This window comes from Talpa europaea, assembly GCF_964194135.1.
Source record: "Talpa europaea genome assembly, chromosome: 8".
Lineage (NCBI taxonomy): Eukaryota > Metazoa > Chordata > Mammalia > Eulipotyphla > Talpidae > Talpa > Talpa europaea.
This window is the reverse complement of record NC_140075.1, coordinates 33,385,150-33,411,144: the sequence shown is the minus strand read 5'-3', so window position 1 is coordinate 33,411,144 and position 25,995 is coordinate 33,385,150. Positions and strand designations below refer to the sequence as shown.

The window sequence follows — 25,995 nt, the reverse complement described above, 5'->3', positions numbered from 1 at the left end:
TGGAAATGGAAAGGGCTAACTAATTACATCATTTTCTGTAGACTTTATAATTGTTCTGCCCATCCTACTAGAGCATTGGAAACCAAGTATTTCTGCATTTTATAGACAAGAGCAATGATAATGGATTTTTACTTCACAGATTGGCGCATCTTTAATGGATCCCAATAAGTTCTTATTGCTGGTACTTCAGAGGTATGAACTTGCTGATGCTTTTAGTAAGACCATCACCACAAAAGACCAGGTAAGCAAAAGAAACTGGTGGGTGAATTAATACTGAAGTAATTATTACTGTTAACAATTTGTTACTGAGTTTATTATGTGAAGGGTATTATGAACTTTCTTAAATTTGATGTTTAAAAAAGGGAATTATTCATCTTATAAATCTCTGTTGCTGTTGTCTGAAAGAAAACACTGGATGGGATGACCTTTGAATATGATTCAGAAATGTATGTCTTATGAAATTTTTTGGTTCTTAAGTAGCTAATTCTTTTTCAATTCTACAGGATTTGATTAAGCAGTATAATACATTAATAGAAGAAATGCTTCAAGTCCTCATCTATATTGTGGGTAAGATTAAAACAAATGTTTTGAAATGGGCATGACTGACTTTTTAGAGAGAACATTAACAAGAATTGTGATTTATCATTTACTCCCAAGTACAGCATAGGTTATTAGTCATAGATTAATGTGACTAATGCAGCTGGTATGTTTAGAAATTCATTTTTGAAAAAGCACAGCTAAAAAAAGGAACAATTATTACATCTTAATTTTCAATGCCTGATTTACAATTATTTGGACTTGTTTCATGGTCTGGGATATAATTATCCTCGTTAGAAATTACATGAAAAATACCTAGATAATGAGTGCCAAAAATTTTACACACACAATTTCAATGTAACGTGTTTAAGTAAATCATTTTCACTGTATCATTCTACTCAATTATTTTGTGCAAATATTAGCGATACTTTTACTTTTATGTACTCTACAGATAGTCTTGTCTCTCTTGATTTTGCCAACTAAGTAAAAGTTCTTGACTTTTCATTCCGGCTCTTGTTTCTTTTTGCTGTTGTTATTTCTTTAACTACAGGAGACACTGCTTTGTAGTAATAGTTTTTAGTAAGGATTCTTGCTATCAGCTAAATTTGAATATATGGGTTCATTTTACTTGTTTGTCAAAAGGCTAGTTGTTGGACTAGCTGCTTTCTCAGCAGGAAGTATTTAAGCAGGGAGTATATTGCTAAGTGAGATTTAAATAGTCTAGGTGGTAACTCTTCTTGTCTAGAATATTCCATTAGGGAACTAATAGGGGGAAAATGGACAAATTAAAATGTATGAAATTATTGATATGCTTTATTAAAATTTACTTCAATAAAATTTTAAAACTTGAGGGGGGTTTCTAATTAGAAGAATTTATAATACAGTATTGTACTGTTTTGTTTTACTATTGCTGTGATTATTTTACTGTTGTTTGGTTTCCCCAAATTTGTTGGGTTTTTCCTTCTATGTTATTTGATTTCCAGTTAATACTTGTTGTATTTCTCAGTATAAGCTCATTACTTTCATGAGTAAGCATTTTAAAAAACGTAATCTCTTGATTTTATCATAGAGGAAACAATATGATATAGAAAAAGATGTGGATTAAGAATCAAGATCTGATCTCTTGGTCTTGCTATCAACTATCGAGAACATGCCATTATCATTCCTTGGGTGTCAAATTCCTGATTTGTAAAATGTAAAACCTATGTGATTTCTAAGGTTCCTTCTAGCACTGAATAAGGCATAGTTTTTGGTGACAAAAACTAATAGCTACAGAATGTTTGCAAATGTAATATTGTTGGAAATGAATTCACTTAACAAAAAGTCAATTCTTGACTTATTTGTATAATTCATAAATCTCTTAAGTAAGGGGTTCCTGTCTTTGTAATCACCCTCTTACAGATATTATAGGACTTTGTACATAGGTTGTAGTATTGAAAAATCAATGATGACAAAAGATCATGTATTGTAAACCTTCTTGAGACAATGGGCATTAGAAGCTGTTGACAGCAGTTCCCATAGTTCAGTTAATTATATTTTCTTTCCATTCAGCAGTTTATTGAGATGAAAATGGAAGCCTGAACATGTGAACTTTTTTGTAACACCAGTCATCTGACACATCTTACTGTTTTGCCACTTACAGTTTGTCTTAAAAAAGTATCATAAAAGTGTTTTTATGGACAGGTACTTCCCAGTATTTTGTTTTTCAGTTTTACTTTGTTGTTCTTAAATGACAAGTAGACTTAAAATTGAGGAAGATCTTGAAGTAAAAATTACTGTTCAGTGATGCCATTGCTCATTCAATGTCATTTGCTTTGTTTTTTGCATTAGAAACACATGCTAATTTAATTGAGGGACCTTCTGTATAATGCGTTTGTTTATGTTTCGGTATGTGTTTATGTGTATAAGTAAGTTAAGAGAAGACCACCTGTGTTCTTCAGTTTTCTTTCTCTGTCTTCCAGCAAACAAGCTTTTGCTGTTAAGATTTAGGAACATTTCCAAATAATTTTTGGTTCTTTTCTCATAAGCTTAATTTAGTGCTGTTTATTGCATATAAGCACTCCTGCCAGGGAGAGATTTAAATAGAAAGTAATTAGTTATTTTGCTTTTTCTTTTCATTGTTTGTGTTAGGAGAGCGTTATGTACCAGGAGTGGGAAATGTGACCAAAGAGGAGGTCACAATGAGAGAAATTATTCACTTGCTTTGCATTGAACCAATGCCACACAGTGCCATTGCCAAAAATTTACCTGAGAATGTAAGTCCAGTTTTGTTTCTTTTACTGCATTCACTGTAATTGAAAGCTGCTTTAAAGTTTGGGGGAAATTTGTTGAGCAATTTTGCAATATAAAACTAGCACCACTCATCTAATGGTATAAACTAATTTTGAGTGTTTGGGCATTAGGGGACATTTTAGAAACCTTCTGGGTATTTAGAAAAAATTTTGAGCAAGAAATTCCTTGACTTTTTGTTTATTTTAAAATAACATTTATTCAGAGGAAGATGGGGCTTCCTGAAATATTGAGATTAGTTGGGTGGTGTGTTAATCTGTCTTTTTAAGAGAAACAGATATCAAGACAAAACTTTTGAGATTTTATTAGGCATACTGTCTTGAAGAGAAATTGATGAGGGAGCTAGGGGAACATTAGACATAGAATGCAAGGCTGACTCCAGGTGAAGGAAAGAGGGCAAGGAGATTAAATAGCAGCATCTCAGACTCCTGGGTGGTCTCATCAAGATTTGATGATTTTGCATCCCTCCTAGAATTAGCCTACCTTACTACCTTACTATCTCCACTCTCTCTAATGCTTTTTCTATGTGTAGTATTTCTTGCTCAATGCCAATTCAGGCCAATCAGGGAAAAAAAAAATACATGGAGGCCTCTACATTTGTGTTTTGTTGTATATTCCATTAATTTTTGTTAACTTGGTTTTAGGAGTTATTACACATGGCATATGCTTAAATAATGTGGGTGATAAATATACTACGAGAGAAAAGCTCTTTTTGTTTGAACTATTGGTAATACCATCCATGTGTGTATTTGAACACATGAAGCTTAAATTTTTTTTCCCTAAGTAGTTTATACATAGTTCTTACCTCTTAAAAATTTGGTACCTCAATACATATATACCATGGAATATTACTCAGCATTTAAAAAAGATAAACACATGCAATTTGCAGCAACATGGATGGCGCTGGAAGGGATCATGCTCAGCGAAATAAGCCAGAAAGAAAAAGAAAAATACCGGATGGTCTCACTCATAGCAGGAATCTAGAAAACTTAAATAAGGGACCAAGAAATTGAATAACTATAAGAAAGTGAAAATCAACAAAAATTATGAACCAGAGACACTTTTTGTGGGGTGGGGGTAGGGAGGGGAGGGATTGGGGTCAGAATGGAGGGGTTGAAATTGTATGGGAAATATAAAAATAAAATTTATTATTAAAAATTAAAAATAAATAAAAAAATTAAAAAAATTTTGGTACCTCAAGACATAGTTAATAATCCTGCTTTTTTATTTATATTGGAAATTGATCATTTGTTTACAAAGTACTTCAGGAGTGCTTTTGAAATGTATTTCAGTTCACAATAAGAGAAGAAAAAGTCACTATATGAAAGTAAAAATGACAAAACTATTGTTTCAACAGGAAAATAATGAAACTGGCTTAGAGAATGTTATAAACAAAGTTGCCACGTTCAAGTAAGTAATAATATATATGCTTATTCTGAGAGGTAAACCAATCTTTGTTTTATACATTGGATATTTTGGAAAAGTTCTGAGGTTCTTACCTGAGTCAAAGAACAAGAATGGAGTGCAGATGAAATGAGAATGATGGGTACATAATTTCACAGAACAGGCATTTAGTTTTTTGAAGAAATTTTTTTGGCAGGTGAATGAAAAATAGCCATTTGTTATATCAAGTGCTATAGATAGTAAATAAAGAAATATTTTCCATACATAGTCTCTTTCCCATCAATTCTAGGCTATGATTTCATCATGTAGTTTTTAAAACTTTGTATACTAATTTTAGATTTTTCTCTGTAAGATTAAAACCTTTTGCAAACCTTTGATTCTTTTAAATATGAAAAATGGAAATAAGATTTTAAGTGGATTGATTCTTGAAATTTAAAAAATTGATACTGGTATTTCTACATTGCATTTGTAGATAGCTAGTTTCAAATAAATTTAAATATAGGATATATATGCTAATGATGGTCAATGAAATATTCCACTTAAGAATTTAATAAACACCAAAAACTAATGTGAAAAACAAGCATGGTGTGTTCCTTTTGATATTGATGCTTTTTCTTCTAAGGCTTTAGATGATTTAACACAGTATTTTCTTGTACATCTTGCTATGGTCATGATGTCTTACTACCATTTTAGATTTGACCTTGGACAATACAGAATGTTTTAGTTGAAAAGGCAGTCTTTTACTTAAGAGGCTATAATAGAGAAGCGTCAGGGGTTTAAGTAGTGCATGGGATTAGGTTTCTATAGTATAAACTTCCTCAAATTTTTTGAATTTCATGGTTATGGAACACAACCTTGCTGTTATTAGGACTTTGAACTTAAAATGTAGATGTTGGGCCTCCCTAGTGGCGCAGGCGGTTGAGCTTGGTGCTGTGAAGCTGTCCGCAGCCTCTGCAGTGCCGGTTCCATCCCTACCAACTGCGGAGATACCCACATGGAGGAGCAGACCTCTCCTGTCTTGCCCGCTGCTCCCCTCAGCAGTGTATTTCGGTCTGTCTGCCTGTTCTGTTCCCCTCTCTGTCTCGGGTGAGTCCTCTCACCCTCCCGCACATCTGGCCTGCACCCTGGTTCTTGTATAAAAATTAAAAAAAAAGAGGGGCCTCCCCGGTGGCGCAGCGGTTGAGCGCTGGGTTGCGAAGCTGCGCACGGCCTCTGCGGCGCCGGTTCGATCCCCGGCTGCTCCCCGGCCACCGGAGGAGGGTCCCACATGGCGTGCAGACCTCTCCTGCCGCCCGCTGCTCCCCTCAGCAGTGTACTTCGGTCCTTCTGCCTGCTCTGCTCCCCGCTCTGGCTCTGGTGAATTCTCTCACCCTCCCGCGCTTCTGACTGTACCCAGTGCATGTATAAACAAAACAAACAAACCAGCAAACAAATAAATAAAGCATGCCTCTATTTAAAAAAAAAAAAAAAAAATTAAAAAAAGAAAAAAAACTTAAAAAAAAATGTAGATGTTTAGTTCTGATGATGGAATGAAATTTGTTGTCTCATTTTAAGCAAGCTGAATGAGGTATGATTTTATTTTCCTCTAGATATTGACTAAAGTTCTTATTATGTCTTTGTTCTGTATTTGAAGAACACTGCATTTCATTTTCTGTCTATTTCTTTATTTTCTGTCTATTTAGGAAGCCAGGTGTCTCAGGTCATGGAGTTTATGAACTGAAAGATGAATCGTTGAAAGACTTCAATATGTACTTTTATCATTACTCCAAAACACAGCATAGCAAGGTATGAAAAGTTATCCTCTTTAGTAAATAAAACAAAAATGCTTTATGCTTTCTAACTCCACAGAAAAAAATTCCTGATTTTCCTGTAGTTTTATATGCTCATTAAAGTTAGGGCCATTAACTTGCGCAAGAAATTAAAAATTGAGGGCCTCCCCGGTGGTGTAGCAGGTTGAGCACAATCCTGTGAAGCTGTCTGCAGCCTCTGCAATGCGGGTTTGAGTCCCTGCCGGCCAGGGAGATTCCCACATGGCGTGGCAGACCTCTCCTGTCTCACCCGCTGCTCCCCTCAGCAGTGTATTTCGGTCATCTGCCTGTCGCTCCCCACTCTGTCTCTGGTGAATCCTCTCACCCTCCCATGCCACTGACCTGTACCCCAGCACTTTTATAAATAAAAAATAAATCTTAAAAAAAAAAGAAATTAAAATTGAGTGAACAGTATTATTCAGTATATAGGCAATATTCAAATTCTGATAATATAGAAAATATCCTTTATCTTAGGAGGAGGATGATTTAGTCAAGCCCTTCATTTGGTGTATGTTTTTATAGCCTCCTTTAATTTAGTATCATTTTCTTTGTTTCATAACATTTTTATAGAATACAGATGTCTTTTAGAGTACCCTATATTCTGGAGGTATCTCTGATTGTTGTCTCTTGATTAGATTCAAGTTAAACATAGTTGAACAAGAATACTGCCTAGATGATATTTTGCATCCCATCAATAGGTATAAAATGCCATAATGTTTGATCACATAATTGATCAAGTGGTATCCAGCATTGTCCTTATAAAATGAATAATTTATATCCCATAGTCTCATACGTTGTATATAATAGGCTCTACTGAGTAAATATTGTTGACTGAATGAATGGAGACTAAATTCTGGATGAGGGCTATTACCAGTCTGGTTTGCAGTGGTCATCCACAGGGTAGCCATTTTGTTTCTGGGCAAGGTAGCATTTTGAATACATATTTCAATATGGAAAGTATTTTGCTTGCTTGGTAGATCTTTCCTGAGTGCTTCAAAGTATTCAGTTTGTTTCATGTTTGCCAAGCAGCATATTTTAAGATAGTTTTTTTTTTTTTCTGCTTTTTGTTTTTAAACAAATATAGGCTGAACACATGCAGAAGAAAAGGAGAAAACAAGAAAACAAAGATGAAGGTAAAATGTGAGATTTTGAATTGACTCATTTTGGTTATTTTTTTGTGGTTTTGTGTCAATAAAGTATATAGTGCCTTGCTTTTGTTCTTTTTTGAGAGTGGGTAGCTAATAGAAATGCAAGACTTGTTTGTATATTATAATATGGCCTAGATTAGTGGTGCAAAAAAGTTTTTTATAGCAAATGGAGTTTATTTTCGGTGACTGACATAGTAACTCACATTTCCCTAGATAATGATGTTTTCCTTGCTTTAAAGGTAACAGAAATTATGTAGTATTTTGCATATAGTCCATTATTTTGACATTTTTAACTTAGCATGCAGAATAGCTCAAATAAAAATGTACCTTTTTGTCTCTTCTGCCATCCATCTCCCACCCATTATAGCATTACCACCACCACCACCTCCTGAATTCTGCCCTGCTTTCAGCAAAGTGATTAACCTTCTCAATTGTGATATCATGATGTACATTCTCAGAACCATATTTGAGCGGGCAATAGACACAGACTCTAACTTGTGGACTGAAGGGATGCTCCAGATGGTATGTAGATCTGAAATATTTTCTGTACTTCAATTCTTAGACTTCTTGGGAATCTGAAGAAGCTCCTTGATCTAACTTTCTAACTTCAGTTGGAGCCATAGACCTAGAGGTCCTTAAAATAGTTTGCAAGTGGTATCAATTTCATTAGTGACACAGTCTCATGTTTTTAGCATCCTTACTCTTGGGAGTGATTTATATTTAAAAACAAAAAAAGGCCTGCTCCTGTTAATAATAAATTGGCATGGTATTACTGCATCATAGCATTCTATGTTTTACTTGTATTATGAGGAGACGATATAACAAAAATTTGAAGACAGACAAATCTAAGCTTAAATCTTGGGTTACCCCACTTTCCATTTAGGAGCAAAGAATTCTTTCCCCATTGGTAAAATGGGTATAAATATAATTATAGAATGGTTATGAATGAACTCATTAAGTAGAAGCAGCTTTTTTATTTTTGATACTATGCCACTTTTGGCATTCTTGTATTATGTAACTAGATATATGTTTAGCAAACCCGCCTAACTAAATTTTTTTTTCCTTAACTGTGTTGGTCTAGAGGGTCTAAATGTTGTTACACTTTGTGTGTATCTCAGCTTGTTATAACCATGGTACATAAATGCAGTAAAACATTTCAAACCATAGAGATATATTTAAAATCAAAAGTTAAAATTTCTCTCCCTGCCTCCTTGTGATCTGCCTAGGACATAAACACTGTTAAATATGTATATCTTCTGGAAATCATTGCACATTAGCACATATAGGCTTACCTCATTTTTGATATCTGCATATTTCATTGTACATTTAGTCTCCTGTTAATAGACATTCAAGGTTTTCAAAGGTGTTTGTATACGAACACTAAAATGAATATCCTTGTACAAACATCTTTGCATATTTGAGTGAGTATATCTATTTTACTAATTCCTAATACTAAATCTGTATTCCTTTAAATTTTTGAGAAGTGTTGTCAAATTGACCTCCAAAAATGATACACTGATTTTACTTTCCTGTCACAAATGTGGTAAAAAAAAATGCATTTTTGCCAACACCTTTGCAGCTCTATTTTACTAAACTATGAAGCTTTTACCACTCTGATAGATGAAAAACATAGTGATCTTGTATCAGATCACTTTTCTTTAAGTGAGGTTGAACGTTTTCCATGTGTGTATTTATCCATTATCTTTCTTTGGACTGCTTGTTTATAACCTTTGCCCATTTTTTACTTATCAGATTGCTTATTTTTATACCTTCTTTTAAAATAGGTTTACTTGAAGAAGCACAATTTAAAAGATCTTCTCATATTTTCTTCCTTCAGGCATTTCATATTCTTGCATTAGGCTTACTAGAAGAGAAGCAACAGCTTCAAAAAGCTCCTGAAGAAGAAGTGACATTTGACTTTTACCATAAGGCTTCAAGTATGTTTTAGTATCATTTTCAACACAGTTTCAGCTAATTACTGATTCATAATTGAAAGTTCGATCTTATAGAGTTTTAATCTGTCAATCCTTAAAACAAAACTCTGAAATTGTTTTTTCCTACTTTCTTTGTTTTTTAACTAATATTTTAAGAGAAATATATTTTTAAATAACCTATTATAACTTTTCCCCCCAGTTATCTTTATTGAAGTGAAGTTGTATCTACTTTGGGGTTATAGGTTCACACTTCTACAGATGTATATTTTCACACCATGCCCACCATCAGTGCCCTAGTAATCCTCCACCATGCCACTCCCCTCCCCTTCTGGATGCCTCAGTTTTGTAGTCAAATGTCAAGGTTTTATTATTGGATTGGTTTTGTCTGGCCCTTGGTTTTGTTTCTCTATATTCCACTTATAAGAAGGACCATCCAGTATTCATCTTTCCTCCTCCTGACTTATTTCACTTAGCATTATGCTCTGCAGTTCCATCCATGTTTCTGCAAAAGGCAAGAGTTAATCTTTTTTTATATAGCTAGGTAGTATTCCATTGTGTGTGTGTGTGTGTGTGTGTGTGTGTGTGAGACACCATCCAGAAAGAAAAGACCATCCATACAAGAAAGTATACTCCAATGTATACTCCTTTGTTATAGATTAACTGTCCATAAATGTGTAGGTTTATTTCTGGACTTGGAGTTATATTCCATTTGTCTGTATGTCTGTGTTTGTTCTGTTTTGATTACTATAACCTTTTTATTGATGCAATATACATTGATGGTTTCCTACTTTCATTCCTAATCTCAACATTACCAAGTATTTGCTGCTATATCAACTGACTTTCATACTACCCATGTAAAGAAGAATTAATGTTCTTGAATTTTAAATTATTGTAGATGTCTGAATGAATGGTAATATGTTTTACATTTTTTTTTAAAGATTTATTTTTTATTTATACAATAGCTGGGGTATAGGCCAGAGGCGCGGGAGGGTGAGAGGATTCACCAAAGAGAGAGTGGGAAGCAGAACAGGCAGACGGACCAAAAGCACTGCTGAGGGTAGCAGCGGACGAGTCAGAAGAGGTCTGCTGCACCATGTGGGTAGCTCCCTGGCCAGGGGTCGAACTCATGCCACAGAGGTTGCGACAGCTTCACAGTGCTGCGTTCAACTCCTTGCACCAGCAGGGAGGCCCATCTGTTTTTAACTTAAAACAATAGGCTTAGATTAGATTTTTATTAAAGGCTACATGATTTAGATAATTTTTTTTTTTACTTGATTGAAGGCTTTATGGTACATAATAGGTAGGTTTTTTTATAGTTGCTCTCAGCTTTTTTCACACTGACTTCCGTTGTATTTGGGTGTTCTATGCCTGAGATTGCTCAGCTGCTGCTGTTGCCATTGGTTTGTTTTCTTTCAGGATCAAGGTGGGTACTTTCATATAAAATCTTATTTTTAATTCCTTCTCTGGCAATTCTTTCCTGGATTCTTTGTTTTGCATAGTTATACCTACAATGGAACCAGCATCCTAAAGTCACTAAGAAAAATCCTCCTACTCCAGCATCACATGATCTTCTAATTTTACCTTTCCCTTCCCGGGCTCGCCCAGCTCCTGCTCGGCGGCCATGGGGCACGAGAGTAGATAATTTTTTTTAAAGCACATTCCAGGGACAAAATTTTAAGACCAAAAAGTGAAAAACTTCTCATTTTCTATTTATACACTATAACTTTCATTTTTATTATTATTATTATTTATTTATTTATATAAGCATTGGGTACAGTCAGAAGTGCGGGAGAGTGAGAGAATTCACCGGATCCAGAGCGGGGAACAGAACAGGCAGACTGATGAAGTACACTGCTGAGGGGAGCAGTGGGCGGCAGGAGAAGTCTGCGCACCATGTGGGACCCTCGCCCGGCAGCCGGGGATGGAACCAGCACTACAGAGGCTTTTTTAGTATTTATAGTTCTTACCTTTGAAACATTATTATAGTTAAGAAATTGATTTGTAAACTTAGCATATCAATGTGAATAATATTTTTTATATAATTGTACATAATTGTGTATTTATGAAAATGTAATTTTTGTGTTTTAAAACAGGATTGGGAAGTTCAGCCATGAATGCTCAGAATATACAAATGCTTTTGGAGAAACTCAAAGGAATTCCCCAGTTAGAGGGCCAGAAGGACATGATAACATGGATACTCCAGGTAAACCTGTAAAATAAGCTATATCTTGATTTAAGTATTTAAGAGTCCTCCATTTGCCTTTAAAATTAAACCACTGTATTTTTCGATTATAAAGTCATTTACTGCTCATTTTCATGCTCACTCATGTTTTTTCATTTTAATGATTCTATATTTCCTATGTTTTAGTAAAGGCTTTTTTTAATGAATTAAGATTTATTAATTGTGTCTTATTCATTCAACATGTATTAAATGTCTACTATCTGCCATGCTCAATTCTAGACTCTGAACAAGACAGACAAGATGCTTGTTATCATGGAGCATACACTTTAGTTGAGGTACAGACAATAAATGAGAAAATATCAAGATATTTTTTGTTAAAGTATTTTGAATTTATAAACTAAATATTGGTTTGACAATTAGAATGTATGTGGTTATTTTCCACATTCGTATTACTTGGACTTTTTTTGCACTGTTACTACTTCAAGAAGTCAGTCCATTTTACTACTCATGCTCTTTGAGCTAGTTTGATATAATTGGACATGTAACTAACTATAAGATGATGTTATTAAGATTTCTTTTGAAGTAGATTTCATAAATGTTTTAGTATTTGTGTTAACTTTACCAATATAAGCATTAAAAAATATAAAACAAAACAAACAAAATAAGTAGATAACTATTCTACATTTATTAAAAAGATAAATTTAAACTCTCATTTATTCCAACATTTATATCCTGTAGACATAGTAGAGCTCTATAAGTTGGAGATCTATGCCTGAAAATTCAGTTTTTTATGGAATACCAAAATTTATTGACAAAATATACGAAGTTTAAGTACCTTTTCTTACAAATTTTAGGTATTTTACCCAAATGGTTAATGTAAAGCTATGTTGTAAGTTCTTTGTGGGAGGTTTTTCCATAGGAGACTAAGCCTACTATAAAATGTAAAGAAGTTGTATGAATGTGCCCTTCTATTACTGAAACTTTGATATGTTAGAAAGAATGAGATACAATTGTATTACCTGATGTGAAAGCATCTCCAAGGATAAATAGGTGAAGAAAGATGTGACACAGTATTTTTAGTAGGATTGCTTTTAGTGAGAATATATCTAAATATAAAGAAACATGTATTCCAATAATATTTCTCATGGAAGGAAATATTTTAGTTGATTTTGGGGAGAGGGACTAGCATCAGGAGGAGAAAATTTCACTTTCCGTTTTGTGGTTTTGTCTTTATATGTCTTTGCACTAAAAATGTTTTAAATTTTAAATACTTCTACCCAGAAAAAAAGCAGATGTTGTTCACAGCAGCAGACTAAATCAGCTGATTTTGCTAGTTACAACCTCCTCCTCATCTGGATTTCTAAATGACTATGAGAGGTGTTTATTACAGTCAGGAGTCACTTAATATACATTTAAAGTTTAAGTCAAAGACATTTGGAGACATGTTGATAAAATGAGATTAGTGAATTTTTCTGTTCCTGGTTGATCTAACCATAACTTTTAATATTTCCTTTGTTTTTCAGATGTTTGACACAGTGAAGCGATTAAGAGAAAAATCTTGTTTAATTGTAGCAACTACATCAGGATCAGACTCAATTAGGAATGATGAGGTATATCATTATAATATTAGTGATATTCATGTCTGTCTTTGTTAACAGTAAGCTATTTCTTTTTGTTAGAAGGAACCTGTGATAAAGTATATGAGATACCCATCTTCTTTTGTTCATTGTGTGTTTTTTTTATTATTTTTTTTAAATCTTTAAACTATTTATTTGTTTGTTTGTTTATTTATTTATTTTTGTGGGACCCTCGCCGGAACCGGTGCTGCAGAGACTCCGGGCAGCCTCGCAGCCCAGCGCTCAACCGCTGCACCACCAGGGGAGGCCCAGTTCGTTGTGTTTTTATACCACAGATATTAGTAGTAATTGTTACGTAGTTATCCTGTATGATACAAGTATTTTGCAAAAGCAATGGAGACTGATTTACAATGGAGCTATATTAGAAGTAGCACATTTTAAACATATTTAACTAATTTTTAAATATTTAGATATTTGAAATTGGAATATGTCTTACAATCAATTATTTCTTATAATTTTGACAGTGGCATTCTTAGTGGAATGTAACATAAAGGTGTGACATCTTAGATTCAATGAAATGCAGTACTGTTTAGGTTATAAATTTTTATTATATAATGAATTAAATTAGGACTGTTCTAATCTTAAAATTATTCAAATATTATTACTTGTGGTTATTAACTATCCTTCCTAAAAGTTAAACATTTAAGTTAAAAAATAAAATAAAAAGGGGGCCTCCCTGCTTGTCTAGGGGTTAAGTCTCAGCACTATCACCTCTACCTCCTGAGTTTGATCCCCAGGCAGAGAGCTAACCCACGTATGGCACAGCAGACCTCTCCTCTCTTGCCCTACTGTTCTCTTTAGCAGTGTATTTCAGTAGATCTGCCTGTTCTGCTCCCCACTCTCCCTGGTGAATCCTCTTAGTCCCCACATCTTTGGCCTACACCACAGTTCTTCCACACAAAAAATAAAAATATTTTTTAAATTTTTTTAAAAAGGCACAACCTATGTAATATTGTTAAAAGTTTTCAGTCTTAGCAATGTATTTAGCAGTAACTATCAGATCAATCATTAATTCAACTTAAATTGGATATATATCAATGCTTAAAAATGAGTGACAAATGATTTTAAAATTTTGTTACACTTTTTTATTGTAATGCCATGAGTATAAAAGACAGTTTATAAGATATTTAAGGTACTTGGCCTTTCATGTTAAATTATTGAAATAACCGAAAGAGTCATTAATAGTGTGATACAATAAGGCATGCCTGCTAATTTTGAGATGTTAGATTGAATCTAAGCTAAAGGGATAATCAAGTATTATCAGATCTTTATTCTAGGAAATGTTGCATGACAGCAATATATGTAAATTTTAGCAGTAAATCCTCCTAATTTTGTTTCATAATATCCAGATTACACATGATAAAGAAAAAGCAGAACGAAAAAGAAAAGCTGAAGCTGCTAGACTGCATCGCCAGAAGATAATGGCTCAGATGTCTGCCTTACAGAAAAACTTCATTGAAACTCACAAACTCATGTATGACAATACATTGGAAATGTCTGGAAAAGAAGATTCCATTATGGAGGAAGAGAGGTAAAAACAAAATAGCAATTCAGTTATTTGAAAGAAAAATTGCATACTCACTTTAACTTTTCCAAAATATATTTTGTAGTTAGAGAAATGACACCATATTTAAGCTAGGAAGGGCACAGTGGAGGTTCTAACGTATTTATTGAATATAGTTTTATGTTGATAAGCAGTTTAAATGTGCAGTAAAGTTATGTTGGGGGCCTTTATTCACAGAAAGATGTGAAAATGGGAACCACAGAAGTAGAAATGATACCTTGTGTGTTTGGGCTTTTTTAGATAAACACCTACATATCATTTTACATATTCCACATCATTTTTATTTCTGATGAAAATGACTGCAGTTATTACAGATTGAAAAAAATGACCTTATATTAGTTTTTCTTTTTTCTTAAAGAGAAAGCAGACAGTGCTTACAGTAATTGTCATGGATAGTGCACTGAAATGGGAATTAGTGGATCTGGTTTTCTGAGACCTGACTTTGGAGTGCTTTTGAGGAAATCAGTTAACCTTCTGAGAGCCAAGCTTTGTGGAATGTTATAAAGATACATTAAGAAAAGGGAAGAGGGAGGCAAATTAACAGTACCTTGAAAAGCATTCCAATTTAAATGCATCCCATTATGCTCGTTTTTAATAACAAGTTTCCACTGCTATTTCAAACAGTGTGTATTGTGGATACTTTATGAGAGTGTCCATTTGCAATAATAGTAGACACATTATAAATGTGTCTATAATCCTGAAGCTGAGTCATGTTAACAAGGACCTCAGAGAATAAAAACTATATATTTTAAAGGGGAAAATATATAAAGGTAAGCTATCCTTGGTTGACTAATAAAACTAAAAATGCAAAACTTTAAACAATAAGAATTCTCAGTCCTCTAAATGTTATGTATTATCTATGAAGATACTTTTTCTTAGAGCAATGAAAAAGAGACCTCTGTATATCAAGACAAGAGCATGTATGTAAAAAATGTACTCAGAGAAAATTAAGGGCTATTGCATTCGAATGTCCTACATCCCTTATCTTTCTCCATAGATAACCATTGTTACAAATAATTATTATTCTAGAACTTTTCTATGCATTTCCAGATGTGTACATTAATAATAAGACTTGTATTTTTTGGACATTTTCCTTGTTTTTCCCTTCCCAATTTTCCCTTAATTACAATGTGTCATTTTTTGTGCCTCTTTGTACAGCTATTCAAGTATTTCTCAAGGGTAGAATCTGTTGGGGTTTGGTGAGTGGGGTTCTTGGGTCACTGAGAATGAATTTCGCAGAGCCTCCATAAAAACGAGCAGTCCTGGGCCTCCCCTGGTGGTGCAGCAGTTGAGCGCTGGGTTGCGAAGCTTCCTGCAGCCTCTGCAGTGCCAGTTCGATCTCCGGCTACCAGCAAGGGTCCCACAAAAAAAAAAAAGAGCTGTCTTGAAGGGCAAGACTTTGCCAGAGCACGGGGTGTTTTTATTTACTGCTCTTTGATAGAATTCATTTCTTTTTTTTAAGATTTATTTATTTATGCAAGAACCGGGGTAAAGGCCAGATGTGCGGGAGGGTGATGAGAGGATTCACCAGAGACAGAGTGGGGAACAGAACAGGCAGACTGACGAAATACACTGCTGAGGGCAGCAGCGGGCACTACAGGAGAGGTTGCAGTGCTATGTGGGACCCTCACCGGGTGGCCGGGATCAAACCAGCGCTTCTGAGGCTGCAGACAGCTTCCCAACGCGGTGCTCAATTGCCTGTGCCACCAGGGGAGGCCCGATAGAATTCATTTCTTTGTAGAATTTTTCACTTTGGGTTCTGGTTGGGTTGAGTTTCTGTAATAACTGATAATCCTCTCTTCCCCCGCTTGTAATTCCTGGCCTTGTGAAATTTTCTACTCTTAAGCTTCCATCAACCCCTTCACAGGACCCCTCCCACCCCACACACATCATATCCTGGCCAAAATCATTTGAGGAGTTGAAGGGGGGAGTTCAGTCTTCCATAATTACTTCACACTGGGGTGGCATGTAGAGCTGTCCCATCTAAGGGGCCTCGTCTCCCTAATGCTGGTGCCCAAAATAATTGCTTTTGTTGGTTCTAGAAGGAAGTGTAGGCAGAATCCAAAGGGTGGGTTGTTTGGGCCAACTGTTGTTCCTCTTTGAGGAGTCGCTGTAGTTTAATGGTCTTTAAATGAGAAATTTTTAATAATGTAATTAAGTATGCAAATTCCAAATGCTGTATGCTATTCCATATAGCAGCTAAGGGCCCATGGGGTGGTCTCCTTGTAAACACCCCCCTTCCCTGAAGAGAAACTTTTCCCTCAGTCTGGTGGCTCATTCTTGGAGTTTTCTTATCTTGGACCTTATCCATCCACTAAGGTTAACATAATAGCAATGTTCTTCCTCTAGATAAAGGGCTTAATTCCCCTTGGGTGGCAGTACGTAGTAATTCATTAAGAGAAGTCTCCTGGTAGAATTTTTCAAGGGATCCATCTGTTGGTGGAGGAGAGGGGAAAAGTAGGTAAAAATTAAAGGAAGATAAAAGAATTAGTGTGGCAATACAGTTTAAGGTCTGGATTGCCCCTCACTTATTTTCTGGACAGCTGTCACTTGTGACTGCTGTCAGCAGTCCCCTTTAGTCTTTTGAAGAGGTATTTTATGTAGCAGGACCACCGGGTCACAGCATTCCTGCCTGTCAAGTAAAATAGGGAAAGTTTTTCTGTTTAAAAATAGAGGGGAACCTACTACAGAATCTAATTAGTGAAAGGATTAGATCATAATTACTTAAAATTTTAATAGACGCCATGACATTGCCCTCCAAAGAAGCTTTACCAGATTTTATTCCCAACAGCGTTTGAGAGTTCCTATTTCTTTCATTCTCACCAGTATTTAATATGAAGTACTTAAAAATGTATAATCAAAAGTATAAATATTTGGGCCTTAGCTGGTGGTGCAGCGGTTGAACACCGGATTGCAAAGCTGCCCGCAGCCTCTGCAGAGCTGGTTTGATCCCCGGCCGCCAGTGAGGGTCCCACGTGGCGCGCAGACCTCTCCTGCCCCTCCTGCTGCTTCTCTCAGCAGTGTATTTCGTCGGTCTGCCTGTTCTGTTCCCCACTCTGGCTCTGGTGAATTCTCTCACCCTCCCGCGCTTCTGACTGTACCCAGTGCTTGTATAAATTAAAAAAAAAAAAAGTATAAATTTTTGCCAGTCCAAATTTTCCTGAATATTAGTTAATTCTAGGTTGAGCATCTTTTTATGATTGTTCACTAGCCTGTTACATTCAATTGTTTGGGAATTACATATTAACTTATGTAATTATCCATTTCTATTGTGTGCTTTGCCTTTTTCATATTAATTTGTAGACAGCCTTTAAAATTATGAATACTATACTTTGTTGCATGTTTCCCATATTTTGCTCATTTCTTTAATGTTAATAATGAAGTTTTCTCTTTGTTGACAAAGACAGATTAGTCTTAGAATTTTAACTTTTTCTATTTTGTTTAAGAAGACTTTTCCTGTCTCAAAGTTACAAGTGTGTTCTCTTATATTTTTAATTACATAATTAATTTTAATTATAATTTTTAATTTAATTTTAATCACATAATTATATTAGAACATTTTCCTTTTAAAATTCAAATGTTAGAGATAATCTGAAGTTCCATTTAGCATTGACCTAAATCCTAGTCCCTTTTCTGCCCTTCCTTAGAGAGATACTTTATCATTTTTATGTATATCATCTCTGAATTTTTACTATGCTATTACATACAAACATTATAACCATAGAAATTATATACAGTCATGCAGCACTTTTATGATTGGCAGAGATTCTGAGAAATGTATTGTTAGGTGATTTTGTCTTTCAGTGTCATAGAGAATATTTATAAAACTTAAGGGGTAATCGCCTCCTACACAAACCTCTTTTGTATTGGGACCACCATCTGTTGGGACCACCATCATATATGCAGTCCATTGTTGGTTGAAATGTCATTATGTAGCACATGACTGTGTCTTCAGCCTTTTGTTTTCTTTGCATATGTTATGTACTGTACTGCAACTTCCATGTATTTAGTTTGTACCTATAAAACAAGCTTGGTGTTTCTCAGTCCTGGCATTTGGGCAGAAGTTATTTTTCATGCCCCAGGAACTGTATGACATTTAGCATCTCTGGCCCCTCATCCATTAAAAATCCAGTAATGTTCCCTAGTCCTGAGATCAAAAAGTAAACCTTCCCCATACGTTGCTTTTCAACAACTTTTCAACAACTATCTGTGCTGTGTAGTTTCATTTACATTGATGATGAACATTTACGTTACTTAAAGTTTGTGGAATGACATACTACATTTCAGGGAGTTTTTAGCATGTACAGAGAGGCAGTATTACAGATGAGTTCAGAGTGTAGCCTGTGAAACCACATATCACTTGGGTTAAATCCTGGCTCTGGTACTTATTAGTGATGAGTCATTAGGTGAGTCTCTTACTATTTCTAAGCCTCAGTTTCTTCATTTGAAAAATGGAGGTAATAACAGTACCTATTTCATGGGATGCTTGGAAGGACTAAATGTGTTAACATAATGTGAAGCATTTGAAACTGTCTCACATCACAATTAGTGCTGTTTAAATATTTGCTATTATATTTTTATTATTGCACACATTGAATAGATCTTAAGAATTACTAAATTGCTAAGGTGTAAGTCTTTTATTTTAATAGCTACACAAATAGAATAAATGTCTAGTAAGAAGGAATGTATAAAATTATTATGGCACATACAGTATTGTACAGATATTTAAAATGTTTCTGAATAAATTTTAATATGAGAATAAGATAAAGCAAGATACCTATCTGTATGTATAATATAATCTTAATTATCTTTAAAATGTTATTAATAGAAAATAGGCTAGGAGGAAATATACTAGTATTTATCTCTAGACTGTGAGACTATAATGATGTTTTTTTCCTTCTGTATACTGTTCTAGATTTTCCAACATTTCTTTATAATTTTATATTACTTTTCTAATCAGAAAAAAGCAGATAAGCCAGCTTCTTGGTATAAGAAATGAATTAACTATAATTACAATACACATTCTACTTTGTGATCTGGCTTTTTTCTTTTTTTTTTTTTTTCACTTAGCAACATAAAATGTATTTTCTAATAAGCAAGTTAACGATAACAGCCATTAAAGTCGGGGCAAATATTTTAAGTTAATATTGTTAAATCTTTTTTTTTTTTAATTCTTATAGTTCCTACCATACAGTCTCTTATACTCTAAAGGAAAGTGACCAAAACGTGTCCTCATTTCTGGTCGTTTCTCTTGGTAGCACCCCAGCAGTCAGTGACTACTCTAGAATTGCTTTGGGTCCTAAACGTGGACCGTCTGTTACTGAAAAGGAGGTGCTGACGTGCATCCTCTGCCAAGAAGAACAAGAGGTGAAAATAGAAAATAATGCCATGGTATTATCAGCCTGTGTCCAGAAATCCACCGCCTTAACGCAGCACAGGGGAAAACCCATAGAACTCTCAGGGGGTATGTATTGTTTAATGAATATCCTTTTGAGCATTTTTTTTTTTCATACTTCCAAAAATTTTTGAAAAGTGATTTGAAAGAAGTTTGAGAGTGAGATTATATTTAGCCTTATCTGATCAGATAACAATTTACACATATGTAAAATGAACTCCAGGTTTTTACTTGCCATCTTGGCTCCTTTGTTAAATTTTAAGTTTTGCTTTGTCTGTCTGTTTGTCTCCCTATTTCCATTTCTCTTTACTGGGTGATTTGAAAGTAGGAGGCAGGTATCGTGATATTTCACTTTTAAATCTTTCCAAAGACATTTTCTAAAACTAACAACAATCTATCTTATATCTATCATGCCATTATCATATTTAAGAAAATTATTAATAATTGAGGAATATTGCTTAACATAAAACCCATTTTCAGATTTCTCCACTGCTCAAAATGTTTGTTTTAGCTAGACTTTTTTTTCATTTAGCATCCAGACATATTTCATGCGTTGTTTTTGTTGTCTCTTTTAGTCTATTTTAATCTAGAATAGTCACTTAACCTATTTTTTAGGATGGTAACTTTTTTGAAGATTACAGGCCACTTGTCCTGTAGAGTGTCTGGTATTGTGGATCCATCCAAATTGTTGCCTCCTGATTAGACTCATTTTAAAATTTTTATTGGCAAGAATACTAATTAGGTAATACAGTATACTTCTTAAATCATGTCAGGAGTTAACTGCATTATTTTTAAAATGCCTTCGGAATGGTATTTTAAAAAGTGAAAAACTAACATTTATTGACTACTTATCGATGTACCAGGCTTTGATTGCATATTTTGTTTGTTTACTCACTCCTCATAACAACTTTATGAGTTAGGTTACCAGTATTGACTCCATTTTACAGATGAAGGAACTGAGGCACAGAGAAGCTAGGTAACTTGCCCAAGGCCATGAGTTAAAAATGATGAAACTAAAATTTGAACCCTAAAGTCTATGCTTTAATCCACTAGCTTATAATGATAAGTACTATTTAAAATAACTCAGTGAATTATGATTGAATCATCGAAAATCACTTCAGCAGCCAGGATAATGTAACTTAAGTCTGATGTGCACATAAAAATGTAAATCAATAAAAGTGTGTCATTAATTCATACTAATTTTAGAATCATGCTTGTAAATCTAGCTTCATATTTTCATTCTTCTACTTGTGTTAAGAATATGCTGTTAGATATGACACTTTTCTTGGACATTCCTAAGAAAGCGTATGATTAGAATTTAAGAACTTATAGCCATTTTCCTTTTCATGACTGTAGAAGAGATAAACAATACCTTATTTTTGTCTTTCTGTACTAGAAACCATGGACCCACTTTTTATGGACCCAGACTTGGCATACGGAACTTACACAGGAAGCTGTGGCCATGTAATGCATGCAGTGTGCTGGCAGAAGTAAGTTGTCCTTTTGACATGTTCTTGAAAGAAACTAGGAATGTTGAAGTTCACTACAGGCCACCAAAGGGCATGTTTTCTCATGTCTTCTTTCCTTCTTAATTGAATAATTGAAGCCATTTCCATTACTAATTGTTTGCATGATACTCATTGTATTATCACCTTTAAAAAGTGATGTGTAAAAGTATCAACCTAAAGTTTTCACCTTTCCTTTGTAATTGCTCTCTACAAACTAATTGCAGTATTTGTGTAAAAGAAGCAGTCATCGATAGAAATCTCATTCCCCTCAAAATAGTGAAAGTGTCAAGATAATAAGTTCCAGTTGTACCTCTGGAAGAGAAAAAATTCAGAAACAAAATTTCAGGGAGTTTGGGGTTTATTAGTCTTTTACATTGGATTAAAATACAGAATTTTCCTATGAGAGCACTTACTAATTTAGTTGGCCATTGGCCACCTGGGGAATTAGTGTCTACATTGTATTTCTGTGATGGTGAGGCAGGGGACAAGTATGATTCAATACAATTATTTTAAATTTGTTTCTTCCCTGATAGGTTTTTTCACTTGCCTCTAAAAGAATGGGCATACACTGTTTCTTCTGTAGTACAGCTTGTGTATTTTTGCATGTAAATTCTAAAAGATTTATTGAGGCAGAAATTCCAGTTTTTTCCCACTTGGATTAGAGCAAAGCTATATGTATAGTTTTATTTTTTATTTTTTATTTTTTTTAATATAGAGGCATGTTTTATTTATTTATTAATTTTATTTGTTTGTTTTTGTTTATACATGCACTGGGTACAGTCAGAAGCGTGGGAGGGTGAGATAATTCACCAGAGCCAGAGCGGGGAGCAGAGCGGGCAGAAGGACCGAAGTACACTGCTGAGGGGAGCAGCGGGCGGCAGGAGAGGTCTGCGCGCCATGTGGGACCATCCTCCGGTGGCCAGGGAGCAGCCGGGGATCGAACCGGCGCCGCAGAGGCCGCGGGCAGCTTCGCAACCCAGCGCTCAACCGCGGCGCCACCGGGGAGGCCCTATATGTATAGTTTTAAATGGACCTATGTCTTGGAATTTTGCAGATATTTTGAAGCTGTGCAGTTGAGCTCTCAGCAGCGCATTCATGTAGACCTTTTTGACTTGGAAAGTGGAGAATATCTTTGCCCTCTTTGCAAGTCTCTGTGCAATACTGTGATTCCCATTATTCCTTTGCAACCTCAAAAGATGAACAGGTACATTTTAAGTTTTGGTGAATTTTTTTTAATTGTCTTTAATCTTTTCATTTGTTCCTGTTTTTGTTAGATTAACTAGTTTCTTCCTTGCTAAAGTAATAATAATTTTTCATTTTATAACTTATATTCTACATTAAACATTTTAAAAAGCTTCACTTTTTGGTATTTTAGAGAACAGAATATTAATGTACTCAAAAGTATGTTTTATGTATACTTTCCAACAACCATTAAAGCAATAGGCCTTTGATCTCTATCTTGGCATTCACTGAAGAAGAAATAAGATGTAAAGAAGATTCATTCCTTCCATATAGTGTTGTTTTACCAGCATTAGAGTTGCTGTTTGGAGTTTGGTTTCTCTAAAGATCTTTGTTGGGATTTTTTTATTCTGTTGTTCTTAAGATCCAAATGCTGTAGGTTTAGAGAAATGGACAAAATGTCAGCTATTAAAAGTAAAGAAAATACTAGATTCATCATATACCTTTAGATAGTTTTGAACTTTTAGGCTAAGTATTTCAGCTCTTATATTCTGAACATTTGTAAAAGAAATTTAATAGCAAATTCATAAGTTTTTTAAACGACAAATAGAAATTTTAATTGTTTTTGTATTCTTACTATTCTATATGATGATAGTACTATTTATTATTATAATTTCAGTTTCTTTCAAACTCAATGAATTTGTAATGATATACCTAAGTTTTGCTAAAGAAAATGGTTTTGTTAATAAAAATACTTAACGTGTTCCTTTTTTTTTTTTAAAGATTTATTTATTTTTATACAAGAACTGGGGTACAGACCAGATGCGCGGGAGGGTGAGAGGATTCACCAGAGACAGAGCGGGGAACAGAACAGGCAGACTGATGAAATACACTGCTAAGGGGAGCAGCGGGCAAGACGGGAGAGATCTGCTGCGCCATGTGGGATTCTCACCGGCCGGCTAGGATCGAACCCGTGCTGCAGAGGCTGCAGTGCGGCGCTCAACTGCCTGCGCCACCAGGGAGGCCCTACTTAACATGTTCCGTTTAAAAAAGAAAAGTTAAAAGGTGATAAGTTTGGCAAGCAGGGTTAATAAGTAGTTGCTCTCAGTCCGCTATTTCATATCATCAGTAAATTTAATTTGGAAATTGTTTCTGTTTTGCCATTGGAACATAGAATTTCATCTTTTTAAGAAAAACATTACATCAGAAAAAGTTATCTCTCATTTTTTGAGTAATAATATTTTCTAGGGCCTTGATGGTAATAGGGGTTCAGAAGTCTCAGTACTTTCACCACTGTGGCCTGTGTTCAACCCCCAGCCAGGGAGTTAGCCCACATGGCACAGCAGACCTCTTCTCTCTTACCTTGCAGTGTATTTCAGTAAATCCACATGTTCTGCTCCTCATTCCTATCTCTGGTGAATCCTCTCACCCCTCTGCACCTCTGGCCTACACCACAGTTCTTCTATGCATAAATAAATATTTTTTAAAAATATGTTCTAGGCATTCAAGCACAGGCAATAGCTTCTGAGGCCGGAACACAATTGTCATGTTTGACTCATAGCTAAAAGGCAACATACTTGGAATGAAGCACGCAGAGAACTGGATAACAAAAGGACTAATAAAATTAGTTCTAAAATTAGAAGTTAAAATTTTATTTTATGTGTGATGAGAAATCACTGCAGTGTTTTGAATGGGGGAATGGTATGGTCTGATTTACATTTTCAAAGATCTTTCTGGCTCCTGTATAATGACTACATAAATAATGAAATGCCATTGTGGAAACAGGAAGAACAGTTTTTTTAAGTAGCCTAGGTGAGGGAAGATGTAAGTTGTCCATAGGGTAGTAATGGTAGCGGTAAAAAGAAATGATAAATTTGAGATATATTTAGAAGGTAAAATCTGATAGATTAGAATGGGTAATCATGGATGACACTTAGTTTTTTACCAGCAACTAGAATGGTGCTTCCATTTACTGACATTTGTTGCTTCTAAGTTTTAGGTATGTGGTAGTATCTTATTTCTTGTACTTTTAAAATTTTGCCTCCCTCCAAAGCTACATTTTAGACATACATATTTCTATGACCTAGCAAGTTATCTGGAGGAATATGACATTTATATACAGTCATTTATCCAGAAAAAAACTGCAGCTTTTCTGTTTGACTTGGTGCTGATGGCTTTAATAAATTTTAAATATCATTTTACAGTGAGAATGCTGAAGCTCTTGCTCAATTTTTGACCCTGGCACGATGGATACAGACCGTTCTGGCCAGAATAACAGGTTATAATATGAAACATGCTAAAGGTTTGCTTGGAATTATTTTTTTCCTTTTATTTATTTTCTTACATCATTATTCATTTTTGTACAATATTTGATCTCTCCTCAGATTTAGTCCCCATAGTTCTCCCACCACAATAGCAGCTGTGAACATCATGATAGTCCCTTGTGTTCTTCCCTCCCATGTCTTGACCCCCTTCTCCAACCTTTCCCCTGATGAATGCCTCAAATCTGTGGTCAGCTTGAACCTTTTTTTTTAATTGCAATATTTGTATATTTGGCATTGAAATGCCAAAGAAGAAAAAGGATAATATAGGGGGAAAAAAAAAAAAACTTGAAGGAAAAAATGGTCGGGAACTCCCTATAAATAAGATTAATAAGTTTAAGATTTCAGTGAACCTCAAACAGATAAAGTTAATGAAAACCACATCCAGCAGATAGATCATACCCAAACTGCTAAAAAGCAAAAATGAAGGAAAAAAATCTTGAAAGCAACCAGAAATAAACAACTCATTGCATGTAGGGGAACAACAGTTGTAACTTGATGAAGAAGTGGAGCCACAAATACATTTACTATTCACCCAAGGCCTTAGCAACATTAAGTGGCAGAGCTACAGTTTAGATGGCTCCAGATCTTGTTCACTTGTGTAGATGCCTTCCTAATAGAATACTAGTCATTAAAAATCAAAATATAGGAACGTTTCTATAAGGATCATATATGACTTCAAAAAACTAGAAAAGTGTGTGTCAGGATAAACTCATGATTTTTCTTTTTTTTTTTTCCTTTTAATTTATAAGGAGAAAATCCAACAAATCCAGCATTTAATCAAGGAATGGGTGATGCAGCTTTTGAGTTCCAGTCTCTCCTGAATTTAGGACTTCAGTCTTCGTGAGTATCTAGATAATTAAGATAAGTTTATGAGTGACTGAAAATGATAGTAGAGAACAGTCCTTCGTCCCTGCTTTATTTGTAAAATTGTTTCTTTATCCCATTTTTACTTATTTCTTTGTCTTCTTTGTCTTTTATTTTTATTAATTATGTTAAGTGGTTTGAAACAATAGATTAATGTATATTTAGGTGAACACTTCTATAGCTAATTTTTTTACCAATAAAAATGGCATGTGTAAATAGTCT

General features: G+C 34.7%; 1 protein-coding gene across 1 annotated transcript in view; it reads left to right on the top strand.

Annotated features, from left to right (window-relative positions):
- Positions 1-25,995, top strand: part of UBR1 (ubiquitin protein ligase E3 component n-recognin 1) — a gene marked incomplete at both ends in the record, with an annotated part of 112,708 nt that overhangs the window by 50,245 nt on the left and 36,468 nt on the right. The window contains 16 exons of the mRNA XM_084240985.1: positions 140-241; positions 504-567; positions 2,668-2,792; positions 4,184-4,236; positions 5,913-6,015; positions 7,123-7,171; positions 7,554-7,708; positions 9,024-9,123; positions 11,214-11,323; positions 12,826-12,912; positions 14,289-14,470; positions 19,762-19,967; positions 21,295-21,388; positions 22,461-22,610; positions 24,790-24,887; positions 25,659-25,749. Of these exons, the coding sequence (XP_084097111.1) occupies positions 140-241; positions 504-567; positions 2,668-2,792; positions 4,184-4,236; positions 5,913-6,015; positions 7,123-7,171; positions 7,554-7,708; positions 9,024-9,123; positions 11,214-11,323; positions 12,826-12,912; positions 14,289-14,470; positions 19,762-19,967; positions 21,295-21,388; positions 22,461-22,610; positions 24,790-24,887; positions 25,659-25,749 (1,769 nt within the window). The remainder of the gene's footprint in view (positions 1-139; positions 242-503; positions 568-2,667; positions 2,793-4,183; positions 4,237-5,912; positions 6,016-7,122; positions 7,172-7,553; positions 7,709-9,023; positions 9,124-11,213; positions 11,324-12,825; positions 12,913-14,288; positions 14,471-19,761; positions 19,968-21,294; positions 21,389-22,460; positions 22,611-24,789; positions 24,888-25,658; positions 25,750-25,995) is intronic.